The following is a 17965-nucleotide window of genomic DNA, read 5'->3' on the forward strand; positions in this document are numbered from 1 at the left end:
TGTCTTCTTTGGGAAAACCTTCTTTGGGGGAACCTGTCTTCTTTGGGAAAACCTTCTTTGGGGGAACCTGTCTTCTTTGGGAAAACCTTCTTTGGGGGAACCTGTCTTCTTTGGGGAAACCTAAGTATTTTCTGGAGAGATATACCACAGGGGCACCTGTGTATCAGCTGTGCCTTCCTCCTGGACACGGGCGCCCTGGGGCGTCACTATCTCCACAGCCCCCTGTTGTCTGACTCCAGCCCCTTCAGTCACTGACGTTCCGTTTGTTCCCCGAGGGCCTTCAGGATGCAATTTAATGCACGATTGAAGGCATTGCTGTGCAATCTCCTGTAAATGTCCTAACCTCTCTGTGCCTCAGTTTCTTCATCCGTAAAGTTGGATGAAGATAATAACCAAATTAGATATTACAGTATAATATATGCAAGAGTGCCTGGCACAGGGCAAGTACTCAACACGTGTTGGTTTTTGTCACTGGTTTCATGATGGAGATCTTATTATTACTGAGTTTCTCAAGCCTCAGAGGGCACGACTGCCTCACACTTCTTTTCCCCTTCCCCAGCCCTGCTTTCTGAGAACCCTGATGAGCCTCGAAAGAAGCCCAGAGGAATGAAGGGAAGACTGTCTTTCAATGTCCTGCCGTTCTGTCCCATGGTAAGCCTGCCTGTTTCTTCCCTTTGACCAGAGACCCCCTAGGTTATGAGAGGTCAGGCACCTCTACCACCCTCTCTGCCCAGGAGAGACCCTTGGGTGGCTGGGTGTCCCTTGTCCCCCACCCCAGGATGTGCCCCCATCCTCTGGGGGAGCTGCCCTCTTTCCTGCCTCCTCTCTTTCCTGATTCCAACTTCCAGTATCACCTCCTCCATGAAGCCTCCTTTGCTCACTTTTGCCCCATTTCCTGCTGACCTCTTGCCTTCCTGAATTTTCTTCAGCGTTATTATTGCTACCTGAGAGCATATCTTGCAGCTATCTTTTTAATCATTTGTTTCCCCTACTAGAGTAGTTTTGTGGGGTCAAGAGCCTCCACTATTGTTCAGTGACATATCCCCTGTCTAGATCAGATGTAACCCGTGTCCGGCACTGTATGCACTCGGGCTGATTACATGAAGGAATGAGTTAGGGAACGGTCCCTCCTGCAAAGGCAGCTGTGGCCTTGTCCACCTGGGCACCAGTCCTCCTTCTCCCACTAACCCCCTTGACTTTTCTGGGGGGACCACCTGTCTCCACGCACTTTGGACGGACCTGATCCCATCCTCAGACCAGCTCCAGGTACGCCCCTGACCAATCAGAGCCAGCAGGGCCAAGGTTCCCGGTGATTGGCCCTGGGCTGGCACGTGACTCACACTTTGCCAATGAGGTGTCTGCTCTGTCTCTGGGCTTCTTGATCCGCAAAGCGGGAGGCTGGAGGGACCCTGGTGAGAAGCAGGGGGCCCGTGGGGAGGGGTCAGGGGAGGCAGAGGGTCAAACGCCTGCAGCAGTGCCGGGGAGGACTCTTTAGAAAATCTTGTTAAGAAGTAATGTAATCAAAGATTTTACAAAAACAGTGCAAAGATCATCCGAGTTCACCAATTGTTATCATTTTTTTTCTGTTTCCATCTTTTCTCATATATGTACTATGCATATATGTATACATGCTCCTATTCCTCCGTATGTTTCACTTTAGAAAAAGAATATTCTCTTATGTAACTGTGGGCCTGTTGTGACCTTTGAGGTTTTAACCCTGATATGTACTTTCATCTCACCTGCTGTCCGTATTCTTGGTGTGTTCACTCACTACATGCAGTCTGTCTGGTGTTCTCTTTCCTCCTACCTGGGGGAAAACTGGGGCCAGGTATTGCACTTGGCAATGCATCTTTGGGATTCCCACGTGGCACTAGTTATAAAGACCCCGCCTGCCAGCACGGGAGATGTAAGAGACCCGGGTTCAGTCCCTGGGCTGGGAAGATCCCCTGGAGGAGGAAACGGCAACCCACTCCAGTGTTCTTGCCTGGAGAATCCCATGGACAGAGGAGCCTGGAGGGCCACAGTCCATGGGGTCGCAAAGAGGTAGACACGACAAGCAACGGAGCATGCTCACAATATATCTGTATATCTCAGTGTATCTTTGAGCTAGACAATCTCCTCAGTCTTTGCCTCTTATGACAGACGATTTTGAACATCCAAGTCACACCTCGCACAATGTGGATTGCTTTTTCTGTTTTGTTTCATTTCTACACTTGTTTGATTTTTATGCTATCCCCTAATGAGATTCAGGGTAAGCTGTGGTCTTTGGAGCACCACCTGAGTGACGCCATGTCCTAAGTGCACTTGAATTTTGATCCACTCAGTCGAGATACTTATCCCATTTCTCCACTGAATACTTACTGATTTTTCTTTTCTCTGTGCAACTAACTAATAAGAAATCAGTGACCAGATGCTTGTAGATGAGCCAAATAGTCTAGAAAGAGAGAGCTTTCTGACCAGTTCATTTTGGGTCCTGTGCCCACCATGGAACCAACCGTCAGCTTACGAGATGAGAACCCGACATCTTGTATCCATGGGCGTGTATGGGGCAGATGGTCCCTGCCTTTCCCTAACCACTGTAAGGATGGGACGAAGCAGTGATTCTCAACTAGAGGCAATTCATCCCCCAGGGCACACCTTCAGTGTCGGGACACATTTCTTCTTTGTCACAAGTAAAGGAAGGAAGCCGCTAGCACCTGGTGGGTAGAGGGCAGCGATGGTGTTTAACATCCTGCAACGCACAAGACGCCCCCCAGACACACACACGCACAGAGTGGCCTGACTCTGAAACCTCGCGGGTGTGATGCCACCATTCTTTCCCTGCGTCTCTGTTCTCGTTCCTTCCAGCCGAGTGTCTGCTTCACCTATTACGTGGAACCCGATGACCCCGAGCCCGAGCCCCAGGAGGCTCCCGACGCTTCGAAATCGGACCCGAATTGCGCCGTGGTCCCTCTGCCTGTGCTGGAGTTCCGCGAGGTCAGGGTCTGCGAGTGCCCCCTGTGTTGCCTCAGCTTCGTCGCTGCTTCCTGAACCCTGAGGGCCCTCCGCTTCCCGCTCCCGACCGCGCGCGCCCGAATCATGCATGCTGGGCCATCGTGATGCAGAACCCCCCAATACGGCGGCTTCAATAAACCCACCTTGCTGTCTCTCTCAAGGCTGTGGTCTGTGTGTGAAACGCCCAGGCCCGGGGCGCTGCAGCTCCGTGGAGTTGGGCAGCCAGGGTCCTCTGACCTCGGTGCTCTGTGCCACGTGGCTGGAGAGGGCTCACCCCCACACCCAGTCCACATTCCGGTTCGGGGCAGGTCGGGGTATGAGGAGAGGGGAAGACACGCTTCAGTCCTTCAAAGGGCGACTCCTACAAGAAGCCCAGATCACTTTTCCTCACGGCTCATTGGCCAGAGACGGTCACGTGGTGACATCTAGTTGCAAGGGATGCCGGGAGCTGTAGTCCTTAGCCGGGCAATCCCGTGTCCTCTAATAGCTTCTGTTATTATAGCAAAGGAGAATGAATAATGTGTCCGCCTCGGATCAGGTCTATCATGTTAATTGACCCCCAGCACATGTTGTGATGGACACACAAGTGAATAGATGTAGTCTTCAGTTCCGTATCTCTCTCCCGTTGATTAGGATGCCCTCCGTTTTTAGAAGGATAAATGTTTTTGAGCACTGACCCTGTGTTAGGCACTGAACTAATGTCTTTACACATTTTGAGCCACTTAATTCTCACAACCTGTGGCTGGTTCTACTATTATCCCTCTTTCTGAGATAAGAGAACAGAGAGTCCACGTCACTTGCTTCAGGTCACACAGATCAGAAGGAGTCAAGCCAACATTCAAACCCAAGCAGGCTGGCTCCAGAGTCTACGCCCTTAACCATCACAGAATCTGCCTCACAGAGGTGGACACGGGGAGATTCCCAGATGGTCACACAATTGTGAGTCAAAGAGCCTCTTTCAACACTCAGACCTTTCAATTCCCTTCACTTCCCTCTTCAGATGCTGCAGAAATACTTTGAATATGTGTGCAGCATGTATCTGTAGCTACAATAGTGCCAGTTAACAACCATCACCACAAAATCCATAGAAGGTGTTCACGGAGGTGAAAATGCACAATGTGAGAGTTTCTGTTTTATCTGGGGGATTTAGTGGGGATTATAGCCCAGGAGACAGCCTCTTGAAGAGCTGTGAGGAACTGCTCCAAACAGGGAGGTGAGAGGTCAGTTTGCATGTGATTTTCGAAAGGGGGTCCATGCAATCAAGTACATACCTCAGCAAAAGGTTCATGTCGGTCATGACACATGGCTATCTCAGTTAATGTGGTTAGTGCTTTTCTAAGTCAGGAAGAATCTAAGGCTCTCGGGTCCTATTATTTTCCCCTGAACATATCTAGCATCTGAGGTGTAACTGAACCCAAGTTTGGCCACCTGGCGCTCAAAAGTCAATCATTCAAGAGGCAGGTGTCAGCAGATAGGAAAGGTGCTTTAATCAGAAAAGATGACACCTGGGGAGATAGTGGACTTATGTCCAGGGACCAACTCAAGAGATTCTACTCAGCCTTTTGTTTGTTCAGTTGCTAGATGGTGTCCAACTCTGCAACCCCAGGGACTGCAGCACACCAGGCTTCCTGTCCGTCACCGACTCCCAGAGCTTGCTCAGACTCATGCCCATCGAGTTGGTGACGCCATCCAACCATCTCATCCTGACTCATGCCCATCGAGTTGGTGACGCCATCCAACCATCTCATCCTGACATCCCCTTCTCCTGCCTTCAATCTTTCCCAGCATCAGGGTCTTTTCAAATGAGTCAGTTCTTCGCATCAGGTGCCCAAAGTATTGGAGCTTCAGCTCCAACATCAGTCCTTCCAGTGAATATTCAGGGTTTATCTCCTTTAAGCTCGACTGGTTTGATCTCCTTGCTGTCCAAGGGACTCTAAAGAGTCTTCTATAGCACTGCAGCTTGAAAGCATCAGTTCTTCGGTGCTCAGCCTTCTCTATGGTCCAACTCTCACGTTCGTACGTGACTACTGGAAAAACCATAGCTTTGATTATACGGACCTTTGGGGAAATGGAGGGATCTCTGTGAATCGTCAAGGCAGGAGGTTGGGTTCTACACCATTCTCCATTGAATGCAGAAGTGGCTGAGGTCTCTTCAGATGTCACCTGGCCAATTCAATCTGCCTTCTGGATGCTTGGGGGGGGAAAGAGCTAATCACGCTTCTATTTATCCAGGAAAAGTATCAACAGGTTAGAAAAGGCATTCAGGAGAGCATATTAGTTCAGTTCAGTCGCTCAGTCGTGTCAGACTCCATGCGACCTCACGGACTGCAGCACACCAAGCTTCCCTGTCCATCACCAACTCCCAGAGCTTGCTCAAACTCATGTCCATCGAGTTGGTGATGCCATCCAACCATCTCATCCCCTGGCGTCCCCTTCTCCTCCTGCCTTCAATCTTTCCCAGCATCAGGGTCTTTTCCAGTGAGTTTGTTCTTCGCATCAGGTGGCCAAAGTGTTGGAGTTTCAGCTTCAGCCTCAGTCCTTCCAATGAATATTCAGGATTGATTTCCTTTAGGATGGACTGGTTTGATTTCCTTGCAGTCCAAGGGGCTCTCAAGAGTCTTCTCCAACACCATAGTTCAAAAGCGTCAATTCTTCACAAGTCAGGAGTTAATTTCAATTACTTAGTGATCTCATTCCTATGATTAGTTTATTTTAGGGGGGAGGAAACAGACAAAGGACTTGCTTTCAGAGGGTCCTTTCTCCCACTTCTCCCGGAACATGAGTGCCTCAGCCAGATCTCCACTCTGAATTCCTTTCAGGGTGAGCTGTAGGTGGAGGCGCGTGCTGGGGAACATCCTCTCGTTGGCAATCTTCAGGAACAAAGACGGAGGAGGCTCTGCTGCCGTCTCTGAGCTCCTCCTGGCGCCTGGGGGACACTGGTCCTCAGCTCTCCAGGCTGGCTTCTCCTGGGGGACCGGGGTGACCTGGCCCTGCTCTCACAGTCTTTTCTCCTCCAACAGGCTGGCTTGGGCAGGTTCATCCTCAGGCACTGGTATAGGTGCGGGGGAGAAACAAATGTCGTTTCACAAGCACTTTTCAACCTTCTGCTGGATCATATTTTGCCAGCCTCCTCTGCCAAAAGCACATTCCATGGCCAAATGCAAATTCAGAACAAGGGGGCATTGCACACTTAAGGGGCAAGGAGGGTAGTAGACATGAGGTAGGGTGGAAAACAGGCCATGTCTGCAATCTACCTCAATGCAGAGTTGTGATTACATCCCCAACTTCCATGGGCTTCCACCTGTCACAACACAAGAGGGTTCCCCAGCCTGGCACCTGGGAGAGAAGCCAGGAATGGGGGAGAGCCTTCAGCAGCCAGGTGACCCTTCTCAAGCAACAGAAGAGCCTCTGGGAGGAGGCAGTTATCAGTGTGAGGGATGAGGAGCAAAGACTTTCTGTGTAAGTCAAATGTCCAGAGACCTCAGAGCCTGCATGCCACAGAGAAGCCCACAGCAGTCCTGAGTGTGGGGCAGCCTTCGCAGAGGGCTCACCCCTTACTCATCATGAGGAAACCTACACCTCCGGGAAGTTGTGACGATGCACCGAGGATCGGGGGGCGGGGGGAGGTAGGGATACTTCAGGCAGGTCTCCTCCCTGCTGCTCCACCAGAGAGTTCAAGCTGGAAAAGACAGTAAACTTTCTGAGTGTGGAAAAACCCTATAACTGAAACGTCCATGAAAACCATGGAGAGCCTCTGTGAATAGAGATTCTGTTCATTTCACCAACATCTTCGGGTAGACCAGAAGTTCTCATGTGGGGTGATACTTCAGCGCCCCCTCCTGGAACTTCTCTGCAACGTTGGCGCTGATTCAGGTTGTCCCAAATTGGTGCCCCGCTACTAGGCTCTGATGAAGAAGCAAAGGGCCCCCCACTCCGGTATCCTAGCCTGGAGAATCCCATGGACAGAGGAGTCTGGCGGGCTACAGTCCATGGGGTCGCAAGGAGTCAGAGATGACCGGGCAACTAACACACTAGACCCTCATGGATAGAGACCATTCTAAACATGGAGCAAGGCTCCAGGAAGACCCCCTGCACAAAGGATGTTCAGGTCACAAACGCCAGCGACACTCTGGGGGATGCATTTGAGAAGGAATCAGGTACAATTTTCTGGCTCTCCAACACAGTAACCACTAAGTAACCACACGAAGCTAATCGATGTAAACAAATCAATCTTAAGTAAAATTCAAAACAGAGTTTCTTGGCAGCTGGGCAGGATTCAGCAGACAAACATGGCCAGAGGCTACCGCTCTGGACACTGCAGGTACGCAACGTTTCCGTGGTCACTGAAGGGCCTGCGTCAGGACTGGTTTAAATCCCTTAGGTTATCACACACCGTGGCCCCCAGAAAGTGAGGCTGTGGGCTTGCTGTTAGGAGAATGTGAAAGAGCACAGTCTCCTGAAAAAATCCTATCAGTGCATCTTGGGGACTCTTGGCTCCTTGCACGGTCCTCTGGGTACTTTGAGTCTCAGAGTGGCCAGTGCCTGGCCCAAAGGGCAGCCCCTCTCCTGGGAGAGATTAACCAACTGGTTACAGATAGTGTTAGATAAACCCTAACACTTCCCGGGCACGTTCCATCTGTCAGGCCCGGTGCTGAGCACTCTCCATAGATGAGCTCATGTAACCTTCACCAGAATCCTATGAAATAGGAACGAAAAGGATCCCCAACTTATAGGGAAGTCACCCAGGCTCACCAGAGCTATTTTTAAAGGCAGTTGTTTCAAATTTTGCACATATATCAAGAGTATATTACTATTTTTATAGTACACTTTACAGGATTTAAATTTCTATAAAACTATATATATATATACACACACACACATAAAACACAGATCTGTCCACCTTTCTGTCCAAACTGTGCTTTTCACAGCAACTTTTTGGTTTATCTACTCCAGGACCTGGCACAAAAAAATTATTTAGGACAAGGATGGGCAGATTATGACCATCCAGCCCACAGACTGTGTAAATAAGGGCATGTTTTCATAACTCCATCCATCCTTAGGACTGTCTAGGGTGGGTTCATGAAAACAGGAGCAGCTGGGACACAGATCTGATAGCTCAGGAGTCTAAAATACCTGTCACACAGCCTGGCCAAGAAAGGTGACTGACCCGGAACTGAATAGACTAAAACTGCAATCAACACGCGTGAAGGTGTGAGAATGATCAGAAAAAGGAGCGAAACTCTTGAACTTTCCGTGACCGTGATGCCCAGCGTTAAAAGATATTTTGTGTTTGAGTCCAGGACACATGCTATTAACACATACATGTGTTTCGACGTGTGTGGCATTTCTTCATACTCTAAGCACAAGTTTAGAACCACTGACTGACTCTTACGACCTGCACAAGCTCATTCTCGTCCCCCTTAAGACCTGCCCATCGCGACCTCCTATATCAGTTTCTCGAAACAACGAAGACAAGAGGCCCCCGACCCTCCCCCCTAATAACCAAGTTGCCGCGAACCTTCTGACGCCTGTGCTGGTGTCAGAGGCGGTCGAACCACCTGACTCGGCCTTGGGGGCGGGCTTGGGGGTTGCGCGAGTCGCCGAGCGGCTCAGCCTGTACATAAGCGCGCGTTTGTCCACCGCGTCCCCGAGCGTCTCCGGAGCCGGCTCTGCTCAGGCACCAAGGACGCGCGCGGAGCCAGCCCGCCTGCCCTGCCCAGCAGCCCAGACCGAAGCGGGTCCCGAGGTCAGTCCCGCGGCCGCCGCTCCGCGGGGTCTGCGCCCGCAGGGCGGGGGCGCCCCGCGGGGCGGGGGGCGCGGGCAGGGGTCCCCGCGGAGAGGGCAGGGGCGCCCCGGGAGGAGGTGCGGGCGCGGGAGCTGCTGCCTGGGGGCCCCGAGACCCCAGGGCGCGGGTGGTGGGGGCCCTGGAGAAATCCAAGTTTTTCCCTGGAGGCGGTGGAGACCCTCGGATCCCTTCCACCTCGGGGAGACTCCAGGTCTAAAGATTTCACTGGTCACCGGGAGAAGCGAAAACTGAAGGCGACAAGAGGAGGCTGGGGTGTCCGGAGGCAGGGATGGCGGGGACCCCCTCCAGGGCAGGCGGCGGGGAGCCCGGGTCCTGGTCCCCAGGTTTTGCGGGCGGGAGGGGCGGACCCGGGACTTCGCAGTTTGCTGGAGGAGGCGGGAGGCACAGGTTTGCTCTGCACACCAGAGAGGGCAGTCGGTATCGGGCTCAGGTAAGGAACTGGCCACACAGAAGATGGGAACACGACTCGGGGGGGTCCAGAGGGCGGCGTGACGGGTGGGGAGCCGGGGAGACCCTCTGGCTGAGTTTGGGGTTCAGTAAGGGCGCAGAGCAAGGTTCGCAGATGAGGAGTGCGCGTGGAAAACAGCTTTTGCGCCCCCAGTGGCTCTGTGCGCCTGCGTGGCTGCGGGTGGGGGCTGGGAGCACGTTTGGGGCGCGCGGTTTTGAGGGGCAGCCTCTGGGGGAGGGGCCCGGGCGAGGCTGAGGGTGGGCCTGGGTGTCCCCCAGAGGGCCAGTGTACTGGGGAGGGTGGGGGGTCATTTCAGCCTATGGGTCTGCCTTTGTGCCTGTCTGGAGGGTGTGTGTGTGTGTGTGTGTGTGTGTGTGTGTGTGTGTGTGTGTGTGCGAGCGTGTGAGAGATCAGGGCTGCCTGTGACGAGCGTGCTCGGCACTGAGAAGCAGGCCGGCCCACCTGAGTGCGGGGGTCTCCGAATTTCCCTGGACTTGTCTGCAGGTGTGTCTGTGTCCTTAGGCCCTGGTTCCCGCAGTCTGCGGCTGAAAACGTGTTTCCAACGATTGTGTGTGTGTGAGTGTGTGTGTATCTGGCCTGCGGTTCCCGCGCTATTTGACGCACCCTGTATTTGCAGGATTATGTGTGAGGGTGGGCGATGGGTCTCATGCCTCCTCAAAAAAGGCTTAGAGGAAGAGGTTTGACTCTAGGTTACCAGATAATGTGTGCTGAGTGTGTTTTTAAGCATATTTAATCCTCATGTTTAATCATTTATAGTCTTAATTTTCATGGAGGGGAAAGCTGAAAGCCCAAGAGGTTAAAAAAAAACCCTAGTCAGGGTGTGCCAGGTAAAATGCAGGCTGCCTTCTTAAATTCAAACTTCAGACAGATACTGAATTACCTTTTAGTATAAATGTGTCACAAATATTTCCTGGAAGCCCATCTGTAAAGGTAAATAATCTAATAAATTTTAAATAATTGTTTTAAATGTAGATATGACCCACGCAGTGTTTAAAGAGTACTTAAACGAAAACTTGATTTGTGTATCTGAAATTCAAATCTCCATTTACTGTGTATTTATGATAACATTGCTGTTGTTCAATGTGGCCAACTTGATCACTGAAATCCCCAGCTAGTCACTGGCAGGCTGGAATCCCCCAGTTCTCACCCCAGACACACTGGCCCACGTCCTGCCCAGGGTGATGCTGGGGTGGAGGTGAGGAGCCCCCTCCCTGCAGGGCTGGCCCCGCCCCAGGGCTGTGCTGGGGGGTCTGGGGCCCGGCCCCTCCCCTCACCTAAGTCCTGAGGGCGGGACTGATGCCTCCTGTACCTGGAGGGGCGGAGGACAGGAGGGGAGGGCCTGTCTGCACCCCTTGGGCAGGCTGCCTGGGAGTCCTGGGACGAGCGGCAAGACAGCCCTGGGACTGCTCCACGAGTGCACTTGCTGAGCGCCTGCTGTATGCCAGACCCCAGAGGCCCTTTCTGTGCTAGTTTACTGAGCTGCACACCCACGGTTCTGGCACTTTCTGTCACATTTTCTTGTGTTTCTCAAAGGGTCATAAAGCCACGGACCCTGCCCTTTCCCTTGCCAGACACCATGCCACACAGTCTCCCCAAAACAAACACTGGACCTTGAAGCAACTCTATGGGGGTGGCATTGCCAACATGTCCGTTCGGCTGCTGGGGACCTGAGGACTTGGGGAGGGGATGGAGCTGCCTGAGTCCACCCGAGCTCTGCGAGCCACACCCGGGCCGCCCGGCTCCACCGCCCAGGCACTAACTGCTCTGTGTCCTGTCTGCAGGGAGCACCTGTGGAGTCACCATGCTGCCTCTGAGCACCATCGAGGCCCAGGAGACCGAGGAGGTGCAGACCAAGCCGCCGAAGAAAGGAGGTAAGACCGGGAAACTGTGGGCAGGCGGGAGTGGGGAGGTGCCCAGGGCACAGGCGATGGGGAAGCACGGACCCTGAAGACTGGCCCCCTCACCAAAGGTCTCCACTGGCTCTTCTGGGCAGGGACCCCCAGGATGCGGCCTCCCTGACATCACCTCCCGTCAGTAGGTCACGGCCCCGCTCAGAGCCTGCAGGGAGCTCCTGGGAGCTGAGCCCATTTGGGCCCCTTTTTGTGGCCCGGACACCCCTGATTTCTTACCCTAGCCCCTCCCCTCCCTGACACTTCCTGTCCGTTCCCTGGGGGCCTTTGGGATACAGTTGAATGCAGGTCTCCCCCACTGCTGGGAGACCTCCAACAAATGTCCCTACCTCTCTGTACCTTGGTTCGCCCATCTCTAAAGTGGGTTGGTGATAAATCCCATCTCAGAGAGTTATTATGAAGAACCACATAAACGAATGCGTGTACAATACTTAAAAGCACGTTTTGAACACACTCCACACGTATTAGCTCCTGTTACTGGTTTCATGACGAAGACTATTATTACCGAGTTTCTCAAGCCTCAGAGGATCAGATGGTCTCGTGACTCTTTCCTCCTCCCTCAGGCTTCTTTTCTAAGAAGAAGCCTGATGTTCTGCCGAAGAAGTCCAAGAAAATGAAGGGAACGGTGTCCTTCAGAGTCCTGCCGTTCTGCCCCGTGGTAAGCCTGCTCGCTCCCTCGCTTTTCACCGGAGGCCCCTGTGGCACGGATTGGCCACCCTGTCCGCCCACCAGAGACCCTGGGATGCCCGGGTGCCCCTGCCCCTTCCTCGGCCCGGATGTGGCCCCAGCCTGTGGGGCGGGGTGGTTTCCCTCGAGGACGCTGCCTGCTTTCCTGCCTCCTCCCTGCTGACTCCAACTTCTGCTCTGGCGTCAGCTCCTCCATGAGGCCTCCCTCACTCCCTTCCTCCCCGCTTCTCTCCAGCCCCTTGCCTTCCCGAATTTTCTTCAGAGTAATTATTGACAGCATACCTTGTTTCTGGTTTTTAACCATCTCTCTCCCCTACTAGAGTAGTTTTGTGGGGTCAAGAGCCTCTTCTGTTGTTCAATGACATATCTCCTCTGCCTAGGACAGATGTAACCAGCTCCAGGCACGCATACTCTCGGGCTGATTAAATGAGAGAATGAGTCAGGGAACGGTCCCTCCTGCAACGCCAGCTGTGGCCTTGTCCACCTGGCTACCAGTCCTCCTTCTACGACACCCCTGTCTTTCCGGCAGGAGCAGGCACAAAACTTTCCCGAGGTCAACGGTGGGCAGACTACGGTCATTCAGCCCACAGCTTGTTTGTATGAATAAGGGCTTCTTGGCACATCCACCCCCAACCTTAGGTAGAGTCGGGGCTGTTTTCATGTAAAATCCAGTAGCTGAGATGCAGACTGGATGATCCAGAAAGGCTGCACAATTTGCCATGACACGTTCCACAACAGTGGTGAATGACGGTGCTTCGAGTAGATGCAGGCTGACATCAGTTCAGATGAAGGTGTGAGAATGCTTAGAAAAAGGAGGGAAACTCTTAAACTCCTGTTGACTCTGATGCACAGGGTGAAAGATACTTGCAGTTTGGGTCCAGCACACATGAGACATACATGTGTTTCTACGTGTGGGGCGTGTGTTTCTTCGTATCTGAGTAAGAAGTTTAAGAACCACTGCTTACCTTGCTACCTGCACAACTGATTTTCCTCCACCTAAAAGCCGCCCAAGGCCATCCTCTGTATCAGTTTCTCTAAGCGGTGAGGGGGAGGAGGCCCGGGACCCTCCCCCAAGAATAAAAGTGAAGCGAACACCCCGGTGCTGGCGGCAGGCACACTGTTAACCACCCGCTTGTGTTGGGGGGTGGAGGTGGGGCGTCGTGAGTAATGCGGAGCCGCTCAGCGCTCTTCATTCCTGCGAGTTCACCCGCAGGTCCCCTGGACTTCTTCGGAGCCAGCCCTGCCCGGGCCCCCAGGACAAGCGGTGAACAAGCCGGGGCGCTCCAGCCCGGACGCCGAGACCGAGCCCGGGGCCAGAGGTCACTCCCGCGGCCGCAGCTCCGAAGGGTCCGGCCGTGAAGGTTGGAGCAGCTCGGGGCGGGGGGCGGCGGGAGGGCGGGGTCGCCCGGGGTGGGGGCTCCCCGAGGGGCGGCGGGCGGCCTCGGGCCCTTCCGAGCCGCGCGGGGACTCCGGGCCCCAGGATTTCTGGGGCCACTGGAGGGAGCGAATCCTGGAGGGGACAGAGGAGTGAGTGCCCCCCGGAGTGGGGTGTCCGGAGGCGAGGATGGCGGGGACCCGCTCCAGGCCAGGCGCAGGTGGGGCCCGGGTCCTGGTCCCCAGGTTTTGGGGGCGGGAGGGGCGGACCGGGGACTTTGCGGTTTGATGGGGGAGGCGGAGGTCCGGGGGCTGCTCCCAACCTGGGAAGCCAGCGGGGTGTCAGGGGTCAGCTAGCGAGTGCGGAATGACACATAGGATAACGACTTTATGGGGAGTCCAGAGGGCAGTTTGAAGGAGGCAGGAGGCCCTGTGGATGTGTTTGGGGGTTCACGGAGGACGCATGAGAAGTTCGCAGATGAGGAGTGCGCGTGGAAAACAGCTTTTGCGCCCCCAGTGGTTCTGTGCGCCTGCATGGCTGCGGGTGGGGGCTGGGAGCACGTTTGGGGCGCGCGGTTTTGAGGGGCAGCCTCTGGGGGAGGGGCCTGCGCAAGGCTGAGGGTGGGCCTGGGAGTCCGCCAGAGGGAGTTCCCCCAAACTGATGCGTCTTTTCTTTGCGGGATTATATGTGAGGGTCTCTGATTGCATCTTATGTTTCTTTAAACTGTTTAAAGAAGGTTTAAAGAAGGCAGAGGTGTTGAATTTTGTTTCCAGAATATGTGTTTTGAATATGTGTCAATTTAACCATATTTAAGCTTCATGTTTAATAATTAATTTTACTCATTTTTTTTCTGGAAGGGAGAGTAGACATAACAAGAGTTAATAACCCCTGAATCAGAGCTTATCAGGTAAAACTCAGGATCAGTTTAGTTCAGTGGCTCAGTCGTGTCGGACTCTTTGCGACCCCATGGACTGCGGCACCCAGGCCTCCCTGTCCATCACCAGCTCCTGGAGCTTGCTCAAAACTCATGTCCATCCAGTGGGTGACACCATCCAACCATCTCATCCTCTGTCGTCTCCTTCCTCTTCTGCTTTCAGTCTTTCCCGGCATCAGGGTCTTTTCTAATGAGTCAGCTCTTCTCATCAGGTGGCCAAATATTGGAGCTTCAACTTCAGCATCAATCCTTCCAGTGAATATTCAGGATTGATTTCCTTTAGGATTGATTGGTTTGATCTCCTTGCCATCCAAAATGTAGGAGGGTTACTTACATTTGAATTTCAGACAAATAATGAATTACCTTTGGACATAAGTATGTCCCAAGTATTTCCAGGGACACATACATAAACACAGGTTGGTATATTAAATACATGACTTTCAGGAGGACACTTACCATGCAGCGTTTGGCACTTGTTATTGCACAGGATGATCTGTGTCTATGAAATTCACATCTCAGCTTGCTGTGCGTTTGTTGTAATGTAGCTGTTAAATCTGGCGAACTTGATCCCTGAGATCCCCAGCTAGTGACTGGCAGGCTGGAATTCCCCCAAGTCCACTCCCCAGACACACGGCCCAAGTCCTGCCCAGGGTGATGCTGGGGCGGAGGTGGGGTCCCCACACTGAGCCTGGGCCGAGCCCCCTCCCTGCAGGGCTGGCCCCACCCCAGGGCTGTGCTGGGGGGTCTGGGGCCCAGTGCCTCCCCTCACCATGGTCCTGAGGGCGGGACTGAAGCCTCCTGTACCTGGAAGGGCAAGGACAAGAGGGGAGGGCCTGTCTGAACCTCTTGGGTAGGCTGCCTGGTAGCCCCTGGACGGAGCTGAAAGACAGCCCTGGGACTGCTCCACGAGTGCACTTACTGAGTGCCTGCTGTATGCCAGACTCCAGAGGCCCTTTTGATACCCAGTTAGGCGAGCTGCAGCTTCCTGGTCCCAGCGCTTTGTGTCACAGTTGTTCTAGTTTTAAAGGGGGTGAGCCCCAGGTACCACGAGGCCTGCCCTTGTCCTTGCCGGGCGCCATGACAACTGCTGTCCCAAGGAAACCAGCAGGAGGCATTGGCAGCACGTGCCCTTGGATGCTGGGGACCTGGAGACGTGGGAGCTGCCTGAGTCCACCCGAGCTCTGAGAGCCACACCCGGGGCCCCCCGGCTCCACCACCCAGGCACTAACTGCTCGGTCTCCTGCCTCTAGGGAGGTCCTGCCGCGTCATGATGCTGCCTCTGAACACCATCGAGGACAAGGAAACCGAGGAGGTGCAGACCAAGCCTCCGGAGAAAGGAGGTGAGACCCAAGTGGGGCAGAAAGTATAGGCAGGTGGGCGTGGGAGGATCTAGGGCAAGGTAATAAGGAGGGGTTGACCTGGAGACTGGCCCAGTCCCACCCGGGTATCTCCTCGTGGCTCCTCCTGGGGAGGGGGCCCTGAGGACACATAGGATGGAAGTCACTGACATCACCTCATGTCAGTGTGTCTGTCACTGCTCTGCTCAGAGTCTGCAGCCTGCAGCAGGGGCCTCACCTCTCTGCCTCAGTTTCCTCATCTCTAAAGCAGGACAATGATAGTATCTGTCTCAGAGAGTCATTATGAGCAATCAGTTAAGCTAATACATGTAAAATACGTGAGTGCCTGGACATGGCAAGTACTCAGCACGTGTTAGTTTTTGTCACTGGTTTCATGATGAAGATACTGTTACTGAGTTTCTCAAGCCTTGGCAGGCAAGATGGTCTCACGCCTCTTTCCTCCCCCCACGCAGCCCTGCTTTCTGAGAACCCGGATGAGCCTCAGAAGAAGCCCAGAGGAATGAAGGGAAGACTGTCTTTCAAAGTCCTGCCGTTCTGTCCCATAGTAAGCCTGCCTGTTTCCTCTCTCTGACCTGAGATCCCCTAGGTTATGAGAAGTCAGGCACATCTACCACTTTCTCTGTGCAGCAGAGACCCTGGGGTGGCTGGGTGCCCCTTGTCCACGCCCTCCCCTCCCCAGGATATGGCCACCATCCTCTGGGGGTTGTTGCCCTCTTTCCTGCCTTCTTTCTGTTACCTAAATTCCAATCTCGGCTCCAATGCCACCTCCTCCACAAAGCCTCCCTTGCTCACTTTTGCACCATTTCTCTCTAGCCCCCTGCCATGCTGAATTTTCATCAGATAATTATTGCTACCTAAGAACATACCTTGAATCTGTGTGTTCATCATCTGTCTCCCCTCCTAGAGAAGTTGTTCAGTGACATATCCCCTGTCTAGATCAGATGTAACCAGTGTCAGCCACTGTATACACTCGGGCTGATTAAATGAATGAATTAGGGAACGGTCCTTCCTGCGGAGGCAAGCATGGCCTTGTCTACCTGGGTACCAGTCCTCTTTCTCCTACTAACCCCCTTGACTTTTCTGGGGGGGCGCCCCTGTCCCCATGCACTTTGGATGGATTTGATCCCATTCTCAGACCGCTCCAGGCACGCCCCTGACCAATCAGAGCCAGCAGTGCCAAGGTTCCCAGTGATTGGTCCTGAGCTGGGCACGTGACTCACCCTTGGCCAATAAAGCATCTGCTCTGTCTCTGGGCTTCTTAACGGGGAGGCTGGAGGGGAGGCTGGAGGGACCCTGGTGAGAACCGGAGAGGTTAGGGGGAGCCCTGGGTCAGATGCCTGCGAGAATGTCTTACCTACTAGTGCGACTAGTACTACTCTTAAGTTTTCTTTTTAGGAATTAATGTGAGAATCCAAGATTTTATAAAAACAGTACAAAGATGATCAGAATTCACCGAGTGTTGCCACATATTCTATTTGCACGTTTTTTTGTATATATTTAGATATAATATTGATGGTACTCAAGATTCTGCAAAGCACAGGATGCCCCCCCGCCCACTCTGCGAGGAATGACATGACCCCAAAATGTCACTAGTGTAACACTGACATTCCCCTCTTGCTTCTCTGTTCTCTCCTTCCAGCCGAGTGTCTGCTTCAGCTATTACCTGGAGCCGGATGACGCTGAGCCCGAGCCCGAGCCCGAGCCCGAGCCCGAGCCCGAGCCCGAGCCCCAGGAGGCTCCCGACGCTTCGAAATCGGACCCGAATTGCGCCGTGGTCCCTCTGCCTGTGCTGGAGTTCCGCGAGGTCAAGGTCTGCGAGTGCCCTCTGTGTTGCCTCAGCTTCGTCGCTGCTTCCTGAACCCTGAGGGCCCTCCGCTCCCCGCTCCCGACCGCGCGAGCCCGAATCATGCATGCTGGGCTTCTGTGATGTGAACCCCCCAATACGGCGGCTTCAATAAACCCACCTTGCTGTCTCTCTCAAGGCTGTGGTCTGTGTGTGAAACGCCCAGGCCCGGGGCGCTGCAGCTCCGTGGAGTTGGGCAGCCAGGGTCCTCTGACCTCGGTGCTCTGTGCCACGTGGCTGGAGAGGGCTCACCCCCACACCCAGTCCACATTCCGGTTCGGGGCAGGTCGAGGTATGAGGAGAGGGGAAGACACGCTTCACACCTTCAAAGGGCGACTCCTACAAGAAGCCTAGGTCACTTTTCCTCACGGCTCATTGGCCAGAGACGGTCACGTGGTGACATCTAGTTGCAAGGGATGCCGGGAACTGTAGTCCTTAGCGGGGCAAGCCTGAGTCATCCAATAGCTTCTATCATTATAGCAAAGGAGAATGGAGAATGGAGAATTTGTTCACCTCTGACTGGGTGTGTTATGTTAATTTACCCCCAGCACGTGTTGTGAGAATCTCCTCCCTTTTTACGCAGATAATT

General features: G+C 53.7%; 2 protein-coding genes across 2 annotated transcripts in view; both read left to right on the forward strand.

Annotated features, from left to right (window-relative positions):
- LOC120871838 overlaps positions 1-3150 on the forward strand; it is a 12484-nt gene extending 9334 nt beyond the window's left edge. Inside the window, exons 6-7 of the mRNA XM_040251825.1 lie at positions 560-651; positions 2848-3150. Of these exons, the coding sequence (XP_040107759.1) occupies positions 560-651; positions 2848-3030 (275 nt within the window). The 3' untranslated portion in view covers positions 3031-3150. The remainder of the gene's footprint in view (positions 1-559; positions 652-2847) is intronic.
- Positions 3151-8501: 5351 nt separating this feature from the next.
- Positions 8502-17515, forward strand: LOC120871835. Its single transcript, XM_040251820.1, has 7 exons — positions 8502-8740; positions 11051-11140; positions 11743-11837; positions 13080-13227; positions 15426-15515; positions 15986-16077; positions 17173-17515. Exons 2-7 carry the CDS (start codon positions 11071-11073, stop codon positions 17389-17391), a joined length of 714 nt encoding a protein of 237 aa, XP_040107754.1. The 5' UTR covers positions 8502-8740; positions 11051-11070; the 3' UTR covers positions 17392-17515.
- The last annotated feature ends 450 nt before the right edge of the window (positions 17516-17965 follow it).

This window comes from Oryx dammah, unplaced genomic scaffold (genome assembly GCF_014754425.2).
Source record: "Oryx dammah isolate SB20612 unplaced genomic scaffold, SCBI_Odam_1.1 HiC_scaffold_13, whole genome shotgun sequence".
Classification (NCBI taxonomy): Eukaryota; Metazoa; Chordata; class Mammalia; order Artiodactyla; family Bovidae; genus Oryx; species Oryx dammah.